The following is a 21,241-nucleotide window of genomic DNA, read 5'->3' on the forward strand; positions in this document are numbered from 1 at the left end:
CTAATCTTTGTTATTTTATCTGCAATTATGAAGAAGAGTACTTTTACCGAAACCTATGCATTATGCACTTTATACATGACACTCAGGTGTTGTTGACTGAAACACAACCAGGCTTTAAAACGTAATATGCAAAATATTTTGACTGCTTTATACCACTGAAACAGAAATTGGATAGAGTAGCACACAGAAGGTTTTTTACCTTCAGCCTTTACAACCACTTGTTGTATGACTAAATATCCTGCAAGATATTGGCCTGGATTCAGAAAGGAGTTACGTCGGCGTATATCCAGATACGCCGTCGTAACTCTGAATGTGGGCCGTCGCATCTCGGCGCCTGATTCATAGAATCAGATACGCCTCAATGTTGCCTAGATACGAGCGGCGTAAGTCTCCTACGCCGTCGTATCTTAGGGTGCAATATTCACGCTGACCGTTAGGGGCGCTTCCCTAGACTTCCGCGTTGAATATGCAAATTAGGTAGATACGCCGATTCAGAAACGTACGTACGTCCGCCCGGCGCATTTTTTTACGTCGTTTACATAAGGCTTTTTCCTGCGTAAAGTTACCCCTGCTCTATGAGGCGTAGCCAATGTTAAGTATGGACGTCGGGCCAGCGTCGAATTTTGCGTCATTTACGTTGTTTGCGTAAGTTGTACGTGAATAGGGCTGTGCGTAAGTTACGTTCACGTCTAAAGCATTGACTATTTACGGCGTAATTTGGAGCATGCGCACTGGGATATTTTCACGGACGGCGCATGCGCCGTTCGTTAAGAACGTCAATTATGTGGGGTCATGGCTAATTAGCATACAACATGCCCCCTACAGCCTATTATGAATTACGCGGGCTTACGCTGGCCAATATAGGCTACTCCGCCGTAACTTTAGGCGCAAGTTCTTTCTGAATACAGGACTTGCTTTTCAAAGTTACGGCGGCGTAGCGTATATGAGATACGCTACGCCCGCATAACATTACGCGTTTGTATCTGAATCCGGGCCATTGTCTTCAAAGCTGCCAAGCCCCTATTCAAAGGCTTCTAAACTAGGCCCATGCGTGTTCAGTAACTCTACCATGTACCCTAAGATTGAATGGAGAGTTCTTAGCACATGCATGGACCCAGCAACTTTTAAAAAAGGGCTCATTGGCTTCATGGGTGATGTCTTACTGGCTATATAAATGTACGTTCCTTAATGAAGAAAAACAAAACTGCTGTATTGTTCATGAGGATGGTGAGGACTTGCCAACATTCTGCAGTGTTGGAGAGTGGAGAAGTGCATCAGCTGCCAGGTAAATGGAGGAATATAAGGTATATCTACTTATACGGTTTTGCCTAGACGAAAGAAGCATTAAAAGGTTGCTAAACCATAGTTTACATTAGCGTTAGTAATCATTCCATCTTAAAAATTCTTCTATTACTTCCACTAATAAAAATAATTCTAATAATATAACAGTGCTTGAGATGTTGAATTTTCATATAGTGTTTCCGGAACTGGTCATCTAGTACAGTAAAACCTTGATTTGAGAGTAACTTGGTTTGAGAGCGTTTTGCAAGACAAGCAAAATGTTTTAATACATTTTGTCTTGATATACAAGCAATGTCTTGATATAAAAGTAGTGTCATGTCACAACTAAGTATAAAAAAAGAAGAGAGGAGCCTCTAAATAGCAATATGGTTGCATTTAATGAAGGTACAACATTTAGCAACGTATTGCTACCATTAGAGGTGCCTCTCTTCTCTTTTATACCCTGTAAAAAAAAGCTTTGATATACAAGTATGATATACAAGTATATTACAAGCATGTTCCTGGAACGAATTATGCATGCAAACCAAGGTTTTATTGTACTTTAATCCTTATTCCGTTCTCAGGTATACATCTACATTTATCTAGAAAGTAGTATGTTTTAAACTGGAAACATACTGTTGTACTTGCAATATCGGTGTTGAAATGTTTTGGTATATATTTGTAGTCGTTTTTTATTTTATCTGTTGTAGGCACGTGACCGTGTAAAAAATGGATTAAGTAAGCTATGGGAGACAAACGAGCTTGTTGACAAAATGAAGATAGATCTGTCAGCCTTAGAACCAGTGCTTAAACAGAAATCTATTGATGTCGATGCTCTAATGGAAAAACTGTCAGTAGACCAAGAAAATGCAGATCAGGTAAGGACTGCTTGTAGTCAACATTAAGTCCATACTTTCTACAACTGCTGTATAATAATGTTACAATAATAATAATAATAATACACGGATACCTAAATTGGATTTGGTTTCCTTAAAGGAGTTCTATGATCACAGCATACACTTTTCATTTTATAACATCAGAATTGTAATAGCAATGTAAACGATAATTAATTTTGACAGTCCAATATAGGAATACTTGAAAAATCTCCTTTCATGTTGTAAGTGCTGCTTGTTTGCTGGTCATCACTTTCTACAACTTCCTGCATTTCCCTGCATGTTTTGCAGCTCCTGCTTTTCTCATTTGGTTTACTTTAATTTTCTAAGGACTATATATTCCAAGGTACCTTTCTGCCTGGCAACATTTATTATGTAGTGTGTTACCTCTACTGACGGTGCGTCCTGTAGTTCAGACAGCAGACTCTGTGAAATGTGTGACACACCTAGCATATTTACAAGGCATAGTGAGTATTTATCACAGAATTCAAGGAAGTAAATATGCAGGATTCTTGGTTTCCAGTCTTCAAGTTCATTCAGATTAATAGGAGATTAATAGGAGAAGGCTTGAAATATCTAAATTCAATGCATACCTACGATAACGATCTATGTTGGTGCTGCCATATCTGTAGGGGTTCCCTACTGCATGTTTGGTGGATCTGCTTGTGTCTCCGGTCCACTATCATTTCTCCATCTGTGGGCTGCTACCGTGATACACCTACTTTTGTGGCATAGTGCTTGTTTAAATGTATCTGTTATTTTATTTTTTTTCTTCTTTTTGCTTTTGTACATATTTCATACCTTTTATGGTATTTATGTACTTTTCTACTGCCTTTTTTGAAAGCCATTTTTTCTCAATAAATACAGATTGAACATAAAATGAATTGCAGGAATGAATATGTGTTTTTCAATGTTGGCCATAGATGTAATGTATCAGTTCAGGGAAGGTTTCACTATTCATATGCTCTGCAGAATGAGCCCCTTACATCAGTTGCTGATCTCAGGTTAGTGAGCATTGAAAGCATTTTATTATCATAAGGGTACTTTCACACTGGGGCGGTGCCGGCGTTAGTTTTATCAGCGTTTTATCTGTGCTTTACTGCTGTTATAGCGCCGCTTTTCAGCCGCTAGCGGGGCGTTTTTAACCCTTGCTAGCGGCCGATGAGAGGGTTAAAAGCTCCTGTGTTTCGGCCCTGCTGAACCGCTTTGCAGGCATATACACTGCTCCCGCAATGCTCCAAAGATGCCCCAAAGATGCTGCTTGCAGGACTTTTTTTCCCGTCCTGCAAGCGCTGCCACCCAGTTTAAAAGCACTCGGGTTTTCACACTGGGGAGGCATGAGAGTTGTTTTTCAGGTGCTTTTCAGGTGCTTTTCAGGCACTATTTTTTGCGCTTAAACACCTGAAATGCACCCCAGTGTGAAACGGGTCTAAGGGTAACGATGGAATGATGATGTGGCACACCATAATGCTGTGTGCCAGGTCTGTCATAATAAAGACAGCATTCTCACTGCTTCCCCAAGGTAAAAATGAAAAACCCTCACTATTGAAGGGACCTTCATTGACCGTCGTATCCCCATAAATTGGCCTGATATGGACTAAATCATGATTTTTATCTGATCTAATCTTCTTGTCACTATTGTAAAACGTGTAGAATTGGAACAACATGATTTTTTGAGGGTCAATTCACCAAAAAATGATAATTCAATTGAGGTACAGAATCAGATACTTCCTCAGCTTGATGAAAATGTCATCAACATTACAGAACAAGTCTTTTTGAATGTGATGAACCACTAACAGCTGTACAGTGACCTGGAACAAATGAAAACCTTTAGAGATATATTCCATGCTAAATGCTATCTTTTTAAACTGCTGTACTATTTATGTTTTCAGGTGCGACGAATAGTAAAAGAAGACGAGGCAATTGCAAAAGTTAAAGCAGAAGAAACCCAGGCAATTGCTGATGATGCCCAGAGAGACCTTGATGAAGCTTTACCTGCCCTAGATGAAGCCAACAAAGCTCTTGACTCATTGGATAAAGCAGACATATCTGAAGTCAGAGTGTTTCCTAGCCCACCAGATTTGGTCATGACAGTTATGGAAGCCATATGCATTCTGCTTAATGCAAAGTAAGAAGTACAGTGATGTGTTTTTTTTTCAAACATGATGATTGATGTACATGTTTACATTAAATTGTATGACTTTACATAGTTTGGAGGATTAATAACCCATCAAAGCATCCTACACAGTTTCCAACCATCGCAAATGTACACATATTCACTGGCCACTATTGTAAAGGACGGTTTATTCACTGACCACTAATGTAAGAAGACACTTCTCCACTGACCCCAAAGTAAGAGAGCTCACTGAAAATAGGAGGTGTGCCTAGACCATTACATGGCACCAGTAGGTACGAGGTATGAATTGGTGTACAATATGGGTTGTTTGCCATTATTGGTAAAATGGTCCAATATTTTGGGATGGAAAGACACTACAAATGTTTCACTAAAGAGGAGAGGCACTGAACACAAGGAAGGAGGTATCAAAATGATGCTGTGTTACCCTGTCATTTGTAGTTACATCCCTGCAGAGAATTCAACAAACGTATGCAGTTACTGTATCAAATTATATAGTGTTACAGCTCGGGAACCCTTATCTTTGCTTCTGCTAGCATTCTTCCAAAGATCTAATTTTTTTGCATTTAGTTCAGCAAGTAGGACTCCTTAGTGGTTTGCAATAGTCATTTGGTCCTATAATTTTGTGTTAGAAATATGCATTACTAGTAAAAATGTGCTAGCTTTGTAAATTGTTATAATAATATATATAGAAAAGAAATGGATACTATTCTAGCTTCATCTTAAAAGTGCCTTTATTCAGTGGCGTATCTAGGGTATGGCAGCCATGGAAAGTGCCATGGGCGCTATATGAAGGGGGCGCTGATGAGTGGCTGGGCAGCAAGGCACTTACCAGGGTCTGAGGGTCTCTTCTTCCCTCCTCCAGATCATAGGCAGGATCTCCTTTTCAGCACCTTTGCTAATAGACAATGGCAGCGCTATCCCTGCTGCGTTCAGCCACAGCCCTCTCCTGTTCTCCCAGGATTTCCCATTTCATCTGGTCGGATTGGCAGCGCACAAAGAAGGAGGAACATCAGTTTCTCCCTCTCCTCTGTGAAAACTGAGGCCTTAAAGCGGTTCTCCACCCTAAAGTGGAGTCCCGCTGATCGGAACCCTCCCCCCTCCGGTGTCACATTTGACACCTTTCAGGGGGAGGGGGGTGCAGACACCTGTCTAAAGACAGGTATTTGCACCCACTTCCGGCCACACGCTACGGGCAAAAGACGGGTTTTCTGACTTCCCGTCTGTCGCCCGTTGTGTGCTGGGAACACTCGGCTCCCAGCACACAGCGTGTGAGCCAATCGGCGGGCGCAGCGCGACTCGCGCATGCGCTGTAGGGAACCGGGCAGTGAAGCCGCAGCGCTTCACTTCCTGGTTCCCTCAGCGTGGATGGCGGGGGGAGCAGCAGAGAGACGAGCGATCGCTTGTCCTCTGCTGCGATCGGCGCTGGACTCCAGGACAGGTAAGTGTCCTAATATTAAAAGTCAGCAGCTGCAGTATTTGTAGCTGCTGGCTTTTAATATTTTTTTCCCATGGCACATCCGCTTTAAGTCATGAAGATTTCATCACTTCCAGTATTGGTTCTGCATTTACCTGGCCTTTGAGAGCAGAGGAGGGATCAGGGGTCTAATAAACCCCAGATTTCTCCTTAAAGAGGATATGTCTCTACCCAAGGTATCACAAGGGATGATAAATATCACTAGGTTTGTTAGCTGTTTTTTTTGTTAAGGTTATTTAAAAGATGGGTTTCAAATGTTTTGACAGGGGCGCAGTTTCAGTGCTTGCCATAGGTGCTATTTTTACTAGATACGCCTCTGCCTTTATTTGCTACATGTGTCTGACCTTCTGAGCATTTAAAAAGATTGTATGTAAGCTTCTGTTGTGACAGTTGCTCTATCACAAAGTAGTAGCAAATCCCTCCATTCTTCAAACAATCAGGTGATGCATGGCACCAGGACTGGGCTGTGATAACATAAAGCATAAATTCCAGGTCTCCAGGACATCTACTGTGTAACCAGTAAAATGTCATCTTTATAAACATTTTAACTTCAGATACGTATGCTCATTTTAAAATTACAAGAGGGTTTGAGGCTGGGTTCACACTTTTAGAACAGATGCTCCAACATTGGGAGCTCATGTCGCATGACGTGTGCAAATCAATGTTTCCCTATAAGAGCCGTCTTAACTGGTCTGACACAAGTCGGTCTGACTTTGAAAATGCTCCCTGCACTACTTTGGTCCGACTTTGATCCTACTTCAGCCCATTGAATATCACTGAAATTGGATCAAAGTCGGATCGTCGTCTTAACTCATCTGACTTTGGCATTCAACTTGTGCTCTGATAATCTTGAAGGGAAACTCCCACCCAAAAAAATTAAAAAAAAAAAAAACTGAATGGGTTTCCCTCCAAGACCATACCAGACTCTTCAGCCTGGCATGGATTTTAAGGGGAACCCACACGCCGAAAAACCGGCATGGAGTCCCCCAAAATCCATACCAGTCCCTTATCTGAGCATGCAGGCCATCAAGAAAGGGGGTGGGGATGAGCTAGCGCCCCCTTCTGAACAGCACCAAGCCACATGCCCTTAACATGAGGGGGTGGGTGCTTTGGGCACAGGGCCACCCACTGCAAAGCACCTTGCCCCATGTTGATGGGAACAAGGGCCTCTTCCTGACAACCCTGGCCATTGGTTGTCAGGGGCTGCGGGCAGCTTATCGGAATCTGTAAGCTCCATGATCCCAGCCCCCCACCCTATGTGAATGAGTAGGGGGTACATTGTACCACTACCCATGCACCTAAAAAAAATGTAAAAAATAAAATATAAAGAATTTTTTTAAGGCAGCTCTGACATGTCTTCTGATTTCTTCTCCCCTCTCCGGCTCATCTCCCTCCTCTTCTGCCTCTGCCAGTTCTTCTCCCCCTCCAGTTCTTTTAGCCCTCTCCCTCTGTCCGCTGTCTTCTGCCTCTGAGGGATCTTCTTACTCTTTTGCTGAGTCTTCTCCGCTGTCTTCTCGCTCTTTTGCTGGGTGTTTGCTGTCTTCTCCCTCTGTTCTTGTTCCAAAGTAGTCGGGGCATTAAGGGTCGGTGATGTAATAATGGGCAGGGGCCTCTGGAGGATGTCCCCGCCCCATGCCAATATAAGTAGTGGCACACTGCGCACCTAACATTAGAGCAGGAGAGAGCATTGAGTGCGTTGAGTCAACATCGGAAGATGAACAGTCTAATGCCGCGTACACACGGTCGGAATTTCTGACAACAAATGTTTGATGGGAGCTTGTTGTCGGAAATTCCGACCGTGTGGGCTCCATCGGACATTTGCTTTCGGGATTTCCGACAATAAAAATTTGAGAGCTGGTTTTCAAGTTTTGTTGTCGGAAATTCCGAGCGTGAGAAACACAATTTCGATGCACAAAATTGTGTGACTGTGTGTATACAAGACAAGTTTGAGCCAGCATCCATCTGAAAAAAATCCACGGTTTTGTTGTTGGAATGTCCGATCGTCTGTACGCAGCATAAGTCTAAGTGCAGTCAAAATTAAAAAAAAAAAAACACAACAATCAGCACAAGGGACAAAATGAAGTCAGTAGTATGTGTCCCTTCTGCTAATGCCTCTTCTGCTTGGTGAAATCCTTCTCCAGTGAGGCCCCCATCCCCCCACCATTAACTTGTGGAGCAGCGGTGGTTAATAGAACCGTGGAATCTGTCACAGGTTCAATTTAAAGAGAGCCCGACTATGCCCGCCCTTTCCTCCCAGCTCCATGATTCATTGAAGTCAGTACTGCAGTTTCTATGAATGAAAAGCAATCTATGAATGGAGGGGTTGGGTGGGCCTTTCAATCAACCACACATCTTCCATTCTTAGATTAATCCAAATGAAGTAACTTATAGTCTATTAGAGTTAAACTTTGACTCATCATTTGAAACTTGAATGACTGTTATGGGTTTTGCTGAACTTTGCACAAAATCGTTGCAATTTTTACTGCCTTACTGAATAATCCTAGAAGTGACAACTGTAATTTTCTCAAAAAGTACTCTTGGGAAAACTAAGGCTTACAACTAACTACTCTTTTTTTTCAGACCTGATTGGACTACAGCTAAACAGCTGCTTGGAGATTCCACATTCCTCAAACGACTTATGGAGTATGACAAAGAAAATATAAAGCCCCAAATTCTGCTAAAACTACAAAAATACATTGCTAATCCAAATTTCATACCTGAAAAGGTAGAAAGGGTGTCCAGAGCATGCCGATCCATGTGTATGTGGGTGAGAGCAATGGATCTGTATTCCAGAGTGCTTAAAGAAGTGGGGCCAAAAAAACAAAAACTTGCTACTGCTCAGGTAAAATCCATTATTAAAATTCCCCTTCACATTTCCCTCATAATTAGGAAATAGAAGAGCCCATGGATTCTCCTGCTGTTCAATAACGCTGAATAATCTCATCTACTAACTAATTGCAAATTACTACTATATATGGCAAATAAATCTATTGGTTAATTAATGTCAGGTGTCAGTATGTCAGACAATCCTACATGGCAGCTCCTAGCAACAACATGAGCTATTATACTCACCCTTTTGGAAGATTGTGGCTGGGTTCACACCTATGGGAATTGGATGTGAGTTTCCTCACATCCAATTTGCATAGCAGGAGATTGTGTCCAGCTCTCTATGGAGTCGGTTCACACATCTCTGCAGCAGCTCAGGTGCGCATTGCACCGGAGCCCTGTGCGTCTTTTGGTCCAAATTCAGCCCAAAGTTAAGACCTGAAACAGTGAATGGAGACGCATCGGACTCTTGCTGGGAGCCGCTGCTTGTTCCAGTGTGAACCCAGACTCAGTCTTCTACCTTCGCAACATGTAAACGCTTTAAAGTGTTTCTAAAGCCTAAGCATTTTCTTTTTGACCTTAATGCATTCTTTGCATTAGGATAAAAGTCACTGTTGTTAGTCAAATCTTGTGAGTAGAGGGGCATAGCAGAGCCACACAGTGTAGGTCTATGGACGTACACAGCCTGGCTTGGGAGCATGTGCACACAGGTGCTGAGAAGTCACTCATAAGAAGAAGGTGAGACACCAATGAGGGATTCCAGAAGTGGAGGTAAGCAAATGCTCTGTGCAATACCATTTCAGAGAGCAAGTTAGTATAATAGCTTTTTTTTAATTAAAGCGGTAGTTCACCCCCCCCCGACACATTTTACCATCGAGACAGGCATTGTAGCGCGAGCTACAGTATGCCTGTCCCGATTTTTTTAACCCCGTACTCACCTTGTAGTCGTCCATCGTAGATTCCGGCTCCCGCGGGGAATGGGCGTGCCTATGGAGAGGGAGGATGATTGACGGCCGGCCCTGGCACGTCACTCTCCCCGAAGACAGCCGGAGTAGGTCTCGGCTCTTCACGGCGCCTGCGCACAGGCTATGCGCACGCGCCGTGAAGACCAAGCCTTTTTCGGCTATTTCCGGAGAAGCGTGACGCGCCAGAGCCGGCCGTCAATCATCCTCCGTCTCCATAGGCACGCCCATTCCCCGGAATCTTCGATGGACGACTACAAGGTGAGTACGGGGGTAAAAAATTTGGGACAGGCATACTGTAGCTCGCGCTACAATGCCTGATTTTAAGGTAAAATATTTTTTTTTTTTTTTTTCCCGTCGATAGGGTGAACCCCCGCTTTAAAATTGAAGAAAGATCCTTTAGAATCATCTTCTCTGACCCCTGCATCACTGCTGAGTCCTGTAGTTTTGTAGGTGTGGAAAAAAGGAACTACAGCATGCAGCAGGGGACACAGGCACTTGATTCTCGGATGCTAATATCTGGCCAAGGCTACAGTGCTGAGATCAAGCACAGGTAGGATACATGAGCCACCAGACAGATACGTTCTATACCTCTTCTGTTGCATAGAACTACCATTTAGGAGTAATTGACAAACTGTTTGGGTAACTAAAGGATTTTTAAAGGTTCAACTTAATCAGCCAATGAGGAGGCAGACACCCAGGAGAGTTGCTGCTTTCGTGCACATCGCTGGATTGAAATCCACTCAGGTGAGTATGGGAGGGGTGCTGCACACTGAAGGTTTCTGCCTTTATGCATAGAATGGTTAATCTCAGTATAGTATCTCAGTTGTTCATATGGTTTCACCGCAGTAAAGCCCCCATAAAATGATATTTGTATCGGTGCATCCTTACAAAATTATTACAATTGGTATTGCCAGCAACTCAGACTTATTACTGGTCTGTTGACAGTTGTATATTTAAAGTGTTGTGAGTTGTCCCTCTCTACGCCGCATTTTTTTTATTATATTGGCATTGCGTATCTCTGTCTTCAGGCTGAGCTTGATGCTACAATGACCACGCTGCGAGAGAAGCAAAGAAAATTAAAAGAAGTAGAAGAACAAATTAAAGAGCTGCAGGATAAATATGATAAAAGCCTTGGCGAGAAAGAAAGTCTTGGTAAGCATTGGAGATTTCCTTTTTTTATCCTTTTCCTAGAAGAATTTTTAGAGTTGCTATCTGTAAAACCAAACCTGATCAGAAGACAAAACAGCATCTTTTATAACTAAAAACTAGATGAATATAGATATGACATTGTGTTAAGAGGTACTAGCAGAACTTTCTTTTCTGATTGCTAGACATATAAAATGGACAATGAAAACATGATGGGAAAGCCTGTCTCTGCGGGCTGGATTAAAGCTGGGATTTCTGCAATGCCAATTACAGCTCTTGAGCATTGCTCTGCACTTTCTTTGTGCATGGGCTCCAACAAAACCATGCCTGCCCAGGGCCAAGTTCACTTAAGTGTCAGGGTTTAGTCTACTTGTAGAAAAAAGTATGGGGCACCCTAAACGGTCTCACAGGACAGACAAAGGGCCAGATCCACAGCCAGCCGCCGTAACTTAAATATTCCCATTTAAGTTACACTGCCGGAAAATTTCTACCTAAGTGCCCGATCCACAAAGCACTTACCTAGAAATTTTCGGCTGTGTAACTTAAATCCGGCCGGCACAAAGGCGTTCCTATTCAAATGGGGCGAGTCCCATTTAAATTAGGCGCGCTCCCGCGCCGGCCGTACTGCGCATGCTCACGACGTCATTTTCCCGACGTGCTTTGCGCGGTTTTACGTTGCGCCGGGTTTTGAGAATCGCGACGGGCGTAAAAAAAAAATACGAGTTGCGGCGGGAATTTTTTTTTTTTTTAAAAAAAAAGACGGCGACGCGGGATAGAAGGGTCTACTTTTACAAGGCCTAAACAGTTTAGGCCTTGTAAAAGCAGCCCTAATTTTACGATTGCAAACTAATACTTACAGAGAAAAAACGAAGCTGAAAAGCTTTGTGGATCTCCTTAAGTGCTAATTTGCATACCCAAAGCGGCATTTCGACTCAAAATGCCCCCAGCGGCGGATGCGGTACTGCATCCTAAGATCCGACAGTGTAAGTCCCTTACACATGTCGGATCTTCTGCCTTCTACCACTTTAATTATATTAAATGCAGAAATGTACTGTTTTTTTCTTATGTGTTTTTTAATGTATACTTTTTTGTCTAGCAAAAACCATGGCTCTTACACAAGCAAGGCTCAACCGGGCAGGTAAATTAACTGCAGCCCTGGGAGACGAACAGGTTCGGTGGAAGGAGAGTATTGAAAGCTTTGAAGAAGAGATCTCAAATGTTATAGGAAATGTCTTCATTGCTGCTGCATGTGTTGCCTATTTTGGTGCGTTTACAGCTGTTTATAGACAACTGGTGAGTTGAATTTTTCTTTATTTTTAGGATCTAGTGTTTCCCAACTAAAACTTTTTTTCCACATTTACGTATGCATCTGTGTGTTTATTTATTGATTGATTTTTGTATGTTTGTTATGCGTTTAAAGTAATTTATACTAATCAATGCATGTTGTATACATGATTCTACCTGACATTTAACCTACAGGATCACATATTGGTATGCAAGTATCAATGTCCAGATCCATAGGAACCTTCAGATATGTTAATATATCTTATTTATATTCTGCAATAGCAATCTAATTCTTAAGTAGGCTTGATGAAGTATTTGCAAAGGTCACTTTGCTGTAAATTACATTTTCATGTGCTTGAATGCTTATTGATGACAAATGCTTATAATCACGTATATATTGCACAATATTTACGGTACATAAAAGATATATTGCAAGGTCGTACAACTAATATTCTTTCTACACACCATATTCCAGTATTGCCTGGCTGAGTGGTGTTACATCCATTTGCAATTGGGCAGAACTCACAACAACGAATCAACTTTAAAATGGCTAAGGGGTTTATATGAAAATATCAGTCCAAGTTGCTTCTAAGCTTCTTTCCCTTTTACCATGTTGTATTGAAATTTTGCATTGTAAATCATAATCTGTGCCAACGCATGTACTGTAAATGTACACTTGTATGGATTAATGTGCATTTATTGTCATTATTTTGGTGCATTTTATTTGATTTTAATGGAAAACCATCTAGAAAAAGTAGATAAGAGTAAAAAGACCCTTAAAATGAACCCATAGAGACATAACATTAAAAAAGATAACAATGGCTATCAGATGCCAGGACCTATCATTGCTTTACTAATTGGCCCACCAGTGCACGCTTGCAGTTCCCCAAATTTCCAAAGCTGAATTTTATGTAGCTTTCTATCCCACTCACCAAATCCCCACAGATTTCAGTATATTTTTTTTCTGGTCTTGAATCTTAGCCTATTAAATACTTAGGGCCAGATTCAGCAAAAACTGCGGCGGCGTAACGTATTGTCTTTACGTTACACCGCCGCAAGTTTTCAGCGCAAGTGCCTGATTCACCTTTCGGCAGCGTAGCGTAAAGCCGTCCGGCGCAAGCCCGCCTAATTCAAATGGGGCGTGTACCATTTAAATTAGGCCTAGTTCCCGCACCGAACGTTCTGCGCATGCTCTGTTTGGAAATTTCCCGCCGTGCTTTGCGCGAAATTACGGCGCCCCGAGGTGTTTGTGAATGGCGACCGAAAATTTACGCCGAAATTTTTTTTTTTAATTCGACGCGGGAACGACGGCCATACTTTAACATGCTTAACTTTTAAGCCATGAAAAAGCAGGCTTAACTTTGCGACGGGAAAAAACGACTTGCGACGACGTAACGCACGCGAGTACCTTCGTGGATCGCCGTAAAAGCTAATTTGCATACCCGACGCTGGAAAACGACACAAACTCCACCCAGCGGCGGCCGAAGTATTGCAGCCTAAGATCCGAAGGCGTACGAAGCCGTAAGCCTGTCGGATCTTAGCCAAATGCCGCCGTATCTTGTTTGTGAATCACAAATTAAGATACGACGCTGCAAATTTGAAAATATGCCGGAGTATCAGTAGTAGCCAGATTCTCAAAAGAGTTACGCCGGTGTATCTACTGATACACCGGCGTAATTCGAAATTCCTGCCGGCGTATCATTGTTTTGTATTCGCAAAACAAGATACGCCGGAATTAGGCTAGAATCCGACTGGTGTAAGTCACTTACACCGTCGGATCATAAATGCAATACAACGCTGACCGCTAGGTGGCGTTTACGTTCAGGTCTCATTTGACCATGCAAATAAGCCTGATACGCCGATTCCCGAACGAATTTGCGTCGTGTACTCGTCGTTTACGTCGTTTGCGTAAGCGTAAGGTTACCCCTGCTATATGAGGGGTAACCTTACGCCAGTCCGCCATATGCCATGTTAAGTATGGCGTCGGGTCCGCGACGTCTTTTTCCGTCGGTTACGTCATTTTCCTAAGTCGTTCTTGAATACGACTTTACGTCAATGACGCTTACGTTGGCGTCATTGACGTTTTCCGTCGTGAGCTGGAGCATGCGCACTGGGCTATTTTTCAGCCCGGCGCATGCGCAGTTCAATCGGCGTGGGGGGCGCACTTAATTTGAATACAAGCCGCCCCCTTTGAATTTGGCGGCCATACGCCGGGCCATTTACACTACACCGCCGCAAATTACGGAGCAAGTGCTTGGAGAATACGGCACTTGCTCCAGTAAGTTGCGGTGGCGTAGTGTAAATGGCTTACACTACGCCAACGCCGATTCTACGAGAATCTGGCCCAGAGTTCCTTGATTCTGGCCTAATACTGCTCACTGTAGTTCTGATTGATGTTGCTCTGCACAGAAATACATTCCAAGAGGCTGCAGTCCAAAGCAGAACGAACTGTGAGGAAAGGTCTGCTAAATGTAACTTGGGCAATTCAGATGCTGTTAAACCAAGTGAAATATAGTGGACTTTAGCATATATATTGTATCTCCCAGGTAGCATTAGTAGGTCTGAATCTAAAAGTGATCTTAGAGGTTAGCTCAACTTTTGTGGGGAGAAAAAAAATAGCAAATATAGAAAAAATAATATAGCGTACACGATTGCGGTACAAGTCATATTGTAATTGAGTGTTATTAAAAATGACCTTTCCTTTTCAATCTGAAGCCACTGTAATTTTCTGAGAATGCATTGCAATATGGCTACCTGGAGTTGTTCTGTACACAGAGTGTGTACTGGCCACTCCCCAGAACATCATTTCCTGATGTGTGATTGGCTCACCAATTTTTCCAGAAGTCTGCCTAAGCTACAAGTCAGATTTCAGGCATCCCCTGCAACAAAAATTACATTTTTGGCGAGACACTCCCAGTGGGAACACATCTAAAAGGATGCAGGCCCAACATATTTCATCATTAGAGCCCTGCAGGTGCACACCTGATAGATAATTTTGAAATTAATCCCATTAGACCCACTCATCAGCTCAGAGGAACATACAGGGATTTCTTCAGAATAACAAAAGGTAGGAATCTGAAACAAAGGTTGTTATAATCCTTGCAATATACATAGATCACCCAGAGGGGGATGTTTTTTTTCCCAATAAAAGTGGAGTTACTCTTTCATTAACTGATCAATAATTAGGTGTTCATCCTTTCATATATGGGTACTTTTTCTGATATTACATTATCACTGTTGCAATAAAGAAGTTACAGTCTCTTGTGTTGTCAGTATGATAAGTGAAGCATGCAGTTAGCCAGATAAATCAGTCCTACTCTGATAGTCTCCCCAGGCAAGTTCCATTGTTATGCTATGTGGCAGTAACTCTTGGGGCTGAGCTCACGTAGCATTAAACATCACCATGGGAACCTGAGAAGGAAAATAAAATATCATGCCCGAAGTAGCATAACTATGACTTATTACTTTCATGGAAAATTGGAGATAACTTCCAAATCTGTCAAGTTTATGTGCATATGTTAATTTATGTCTGATCATCCAGAAAACACACAGATACCCACAAGTGATCCAAACTTAGCATGCATAAGGACAACTTAGCAATGTACCCTGCATTGACAATTATGGTCTGCAATACATAAACACATTGGCCCAGATTCACAAAGCACTTACGCCGACGTATCTCAAGATACGCCGCGTAAGTACAAATGTGCGCCGTCGTATCTGTGCGCCAGACCCACAAAGTAAGATACGCCTAAAAATAGGCTTCATCCCGTCGACGTAACTTGCCTACGCCGGCGTAGCGTGGGTGCATATTTAGGCTGGACGCATGTGGCGCTCCCATTGATTTTCTATTCAAATATGCAGATGAGAAAAATACGGCGATTCACGAACGTAAGTGCGCCCGACACAGGCTACGACTGGTGCGCGTAAGTTGTACGTCCAGCATAAAGTTAAGCCCCATAAAGCAGGTGTAACTCAGCAGCAGACATGCAAAGGTCTGCACCAGGGAACTCAAGCCGGCGTATTTTACGTAGTTTACATTGGAAGTGAATATGACTAGGCGTAGGTTACATTCACGCCATAGGCAGTGATCCGGCGTATCTTAGGCAGTTGTTCCGACGTGATTGTGAGCATGCGCACTGGTATGCGTCCACGGGACGGCGCATGCGTCGTTCGCTATACGTATCTGTCTGGCGCTCGGCCCATCATTTGCATGGGGTCACGCCTCATTTGCATGGCTCATGCCCACTTCCACTTACGCCGACTTACGCCTTGGAAGCCCAGCGCAGTTTTGGGAGCAAGTGCTTTGTGAATTCTGTGCTTGCCTCTCTGCGATGCGTCGGTGTAGCGTAAAGGAGATACGCTACGGCGGAATAAATGTGTGCCGCTGTCTGTGAATCCAGGCCATACAGTATATAAGAATAGCAGGTATTTGTTCAGGGTCCTCTAATTGAAATGGGTAGCCTAATGTGAATATGAAGTGTGAGGCTTAAAATGTTTATTGTAAATGCCAGGCCTTGGTGTACATAAATGTATAATGACAATTCTGATGCCTGTAAAAATATAATGCCAGTCACTACTATAATTAAAAAAATCAGGAGCTGTGTAATCTCCATCAATGATGCGTCTTTCCCAGTAGTGTATTTAGGTTTTGTGCTGCCCTAGGCCTGACTAAACTCGTGACCCCCTAATTTAAATATAACCCACCCCTTCCTGTCAATGCCACTCCCCTTTTTGTTTAAGATCCGCCCTGACATTTTCGAGTTGTAACACTAGTTCTGAGTGCCTGCGGGAGGGGGGGGGGCAATGGATTCCCTTAATTTGCACAGATTTCCTCTCACTTCCTGTTTGGCTATGGCGCAGGAAGTGAAGGTAAGTCTCTGCAATGGGACAGGGATGGTAAAAAATAAACTGACAGGGCTATAACCCTCCCTTACTCTATCCAAAGTGAAAAAAAAAGTGTTGCCTATAGTTCTACTTTAAGCACAAATTTCTGATAATTTTATGGAGAGGACTAAGAAGATATAACCATGTCAATGGTGCAGCAGAAAACATGTAGCACAGTGAGGAAGGTTTGTGGACCAGGACCAGGATGATAGGACATTTAAAATTAGAAGCAGCGCCCCCCCCCTCACAGTTGTGGAATGCTGGCCGCCCACCTACCGGAAGCAATGCAGCCGCTTTATGGGGACGAGACTGAGGCATGGCTCTATGTTTCTTAAAGATGCATAGAACAGTGGCTCAGGATCGAGCATGCATCGGTGGCCCCAGGGCAATCAGCTTTCTCTGGGGCACTGCTCGAGGGGGAGGGACCAAGAGCGCTGACGGGGACCTGAAAAGAAGAGGATCGGAGCTACTCTGTGCAAAACCACTGCACAGAGCAGGCAAGTATAACATGTTTGTTATTTAAAAAAACAAACAAACCAAAAAAAAAATGATTGGCACTAGATTTAGCTAATGATTATAGTAAATAAATGCTTATTCACTATGATCTTCAGCTTCATCTAATGGCCATAATGCAGTATTTTCCTGATTCATGCTATTCTTATGATTGAAGAGCATTCAGCCTGCAGAGAAAATTGATTAATAACATTTGATTTGTACATGCATTATCAAGATGAATAGCGCTACATTTTTTTTCCATAGATATCCACCATTGTGTTTATCCCTGGGAAAAAGCACACTATATATATATTTTTCATAGCTAAGACTATCAGTTAGCTATGAAATGTTTTGAATAATACTGGATACTGGATGTTTTGGATGAAACTTATATTGTGCTTGTGCTATATTTTACTTTGTTCTAGCTAATTGATTGCTGGATTAAAACGTGTCAAAAGCTAGAGATTCCTATAAGTCCAAACTTCAGCTTGATAAATATTCTGGGTGATGCCTTTGAAATTCGCCAATGGAATACAGATGGATTACCACGTGATCTTGTTTCCACTGAAAATGGCATATTGGTTACTCGTGGGAGACGCTGGCCCCTGATGATTGACCCACAAGATCAGGTACTATACTATGTCAAATAATACATGAACAGAAATCCACAAAAGAATGATCATTTATTTTACAGTCATTTGGAGGATATCTCTCTGAATTTATGAGCTTTTCTTTGCATACAGTTTTACTATTTACTTTCACACAGTCGATACAGTGCTAAAAATATACTCAATTCATATATGTATATATATATATATATATATATATATATATATACATATATATATATATACATAAACCACTATGTGCTTAAAGTGGATGTAAACCTACTCTCATCCTTTCTAAACTACTGTCATAGTGCTGATTTATAAGGATATAGATGCCTCCTGCATGTATCCTTACCTGTGAAATGTTTCCTCTCTGTCTGTTAGGCCTCGTGCACACGACCAAACATGTCTGCTGAAACTGGTCCGCGGACCACTTTCCGCGGACATGTTCGGTCGTGTGTACGGCCGACCGGACCGGATTCCTGGCCTAGCGGACAGGTTTCCAGCGGACAAATGTTTCTTAGCATGCTAAGAAACATGTCCGCTGGAAACCTGTCCGTCGGACTTGTCCGATGGTCTGTACGACTCATCGGACATGTCCGCTGGGCCGAAATCCCCCGCATGCGTCGAAGTGATTCGACGCATGCGTGGAAGCATTGACCTTCCAGGGTCGCGCACGTCGCCGCGTCATCGTCGTGGCCACGGCGCGGCCGCGTCACCGCGTATCCTGTCCGCGGGGAATTTGGTCTGATGGTGTGTACAGCCATCAGACCAAATGATCCCAGCGGACATGTCCGATGAAAACGGTCCGGCAGACCGTTTTCATCGGACCGTCCGACCGTGTGTACAAGGCCTTATAAGAACTGAAAAACTGCAGATTCTGTGGGTGGATCTGTTGTCTGGAGCTCTGTGGGTGGAGTTGTGATGTCAGTAGACTCCCCACCCACCTCTACACTCCCCTTGCACTGAATTCTGCTATGATCACTAACATCCAGTCAAAATCCAGAAAAGTAACCACATGACTTCAGAAAAGGAGTGGGGGTGGGAATTAAAAAATATAGCCTGTCTCCAGGCTAGTGCATGAGCTATGCAAATTACCTGTCATTCACAGCAAGGGGGCGGAACGGACTAAGGTTTTTCTCTGCAAGTCCATTTTATTTCACTGAACAATAAAAGAGGATTGCTCAGAGCTGGATTAACTGTGTGGCAAGACTGGGCACAGATGATAGGAAATCTTATACTGTACATTGTGACATAAAAAACAAAAACAAAAAACGGGGTACATCCACCTTAAACACTGTAATGACATCCTATGCATATAAATATGTGTACAAAAGGTACATTTTAGTCCACAAACCTTGAAATCCAACACAATTTGGTGTGCATGATTTTTTGTGTTATTTGAGCCCATAGGTGTTTTTTTTATATAGTTGTCTGTATGTTTAGAGCTATATCTAGTATTGTTTGCTGATCTATAAGGTATAGCTACTTTGGGATCAATAGATAGTGGATTTGGTCAAGTTATTTTCTGTATTTTCTATATACCTAACACATTTTTTTAAGTGTTGATGTTACCATTGTTCGTATAGCACCTGTAATTTAGCACTAACTGTTAATAGGCAATATTACCAAATCTCTGTCTTGTATTCTGGACATTATAACTATACATAATACATTATTATATATAAATACATATTCATTGACAAGGGTTCCCTGTTTAAACAGCTGTAAAGGGAACCCTTTAGAAGCTGTAAAGAGAGAAGATTTTTTGTGTCTACGCCACTTTTGTTTTTCCACGATAAATCATTGATTATTATTAAAGTACTTATACAGCCCTGTCGATTTACGCAGCGCTATACATATACATTGTACATTCACATCAGTCCCTACCCTCAAGGAGCTTACAATATAAGGTCCCTAACTCACATTCATATACTAGGGACAATTTAGACAGAAGCCAATTAACCTACCAGCATGTCTTTGGAGTGTGGGAGGAAACCAGAGTCCCCGGTGGAAACCCACGCAGGCACAGGGTGAACATACAAACTCCAGGCATGTAGTGTCATGGTTGGGATACGAACCAGCGACCCTTTTTACTGCTAGGTGAGAGTGCTACCCACTACACCACTGTGCCGCCCTATGATTAAAGCAGACCTTCCATGAAAAATAGAAGGTCCACTTTCTTATCTCCCCACCACCCAAACAAAATTAGCTGCAAAAATATTTAAAAAAAATATAAATTCTTCAGTTCTGGATTCCAGGAAGCATTGGTGACATCACCATGCCTCACTGCTGCCTCCTGGTATTTCTGTGTACTCAAAATCCTGCAAGAATGTGCTCCAGTCCATTACAGAAGTGCATTCTTGTGACTTTTTTTTTTTTTACACTAAGGGGCTTTTTCAAGAAATCTAGACCTACCCCTGCAGGAGCCGCTTTGTACTTTGGGTAATAAGTTGGTTTACATTTTTAGTACATTTTTTTGCCAGCAGCTTGATACTGCAACACATATTCCTACAGCAAAAGTGTGGGATGAACACTTATTATCAACCATTTTGTAATGCTTTCAACTTCATACCTCAGGCTAATCGCTGGATTAGAAACAGAGAAACGAAAAATGGCTTAAAAGTCATTAAACTGACGGATGCTGGCTTTCTCCGGACGTTGGAGAATGCTATTAGGCTTGGGCTGCCAGTTTTATTAGAAGAGGTAAGCTGATCTAATTTTATTTGCTATATTGTCTTGAATTTTTTTTTATGGTAGATGTGAGGGCACTCAGGAAAAATGAACTGGCACACGCCTAGAGTATAAGCACTGTATTCTTGTGACTACTGTAAAAATCGTATTTACTATTCAGGTTTTTACACTGATGTCTGTTACCTTAAAGAGTCTTTGTCATCAACTTAGCAAAAAGGAAGGTAAAAGCACAGAAAATCGTAATATCTTAAAAAAGAGGTATGGCCAAAGGTATGGCCAAAGCTCACAGGTGAGTGCACTCACTTGTTCTTTCCTGTGCCACAAAATCTGATTCCAGGCTAATGCCTGCTGTTGTCTGGCATCACAGATCTGCTTCAGGCTCTGGAAAGATTCTGACCATATTGTTGGGATCCAACCAGCAACCTTAACAGTTGGTTTCTTCTCTCCGCACACAGCTGAGAGCTAAAGCCAGCTGCACCCACCCGCTCTCCAGCCTGGTGCTTCAGAAAGTGCTAGAGGGGCAGAATGGAGTGACTTACTGTCACTTCTCA

At 42.5% G+C, this 21,241-nt stretch overlaps 1 protein-coding gene across 1 annotated transcript in view; it reads left to right on the forward strand.

The window, feature by feature from the left end:
* Positions 1–21,241, forward strand: part of DNAH6 (dynein axonemal heavy chain 6) — a 386,479-nt gene that overhangs the window by 267,184 nt on the left and 98,054 nt on the right. Inside the window, exons 50-56 of the mRNA XM_040324272.1 lie at positions 1,992–2,159; positions 4,067–4,302; positions 8,366–8,627; positions 10,605–10,728; positions 11,819–12,015; positions 17,814–18,017; positions 20,577–20,702. Of these exons, the coding sequence (XP_040180206.1) occupies positions 1,992–2,159; positions 4,067–4,302; positions 8,366–8,627; positions 10,605–10,728; positions 11,819–12,015; positions 17,814–18,017; positions 20,577–20,702 (1,317 nt within the window). The remainder of the gene's footprint in view (positions 1–1,991; positions 2,160–4,066; positions 4,303–8,365; positions 8,628–10,604; positions 10,729–11,818; positions 12,016–17,813; positions 18,018–20,576; positions 20,703–21,241) is intronic.

The sequence above is a fragment of the Rana temporaria genome, chromosome 1 (genome assembly GCF_905171775.1).
Source record: "Rana temporaria chromosome 1, aRanTem1.1, whole genome shotgun sequence".
NCBI classification, from domain to species: domain Eukaryota; kingdom Metazoa; phylum Chordata; class Amphibia; order Anura; family Ranidae; genus Rana; species Rana temporaria.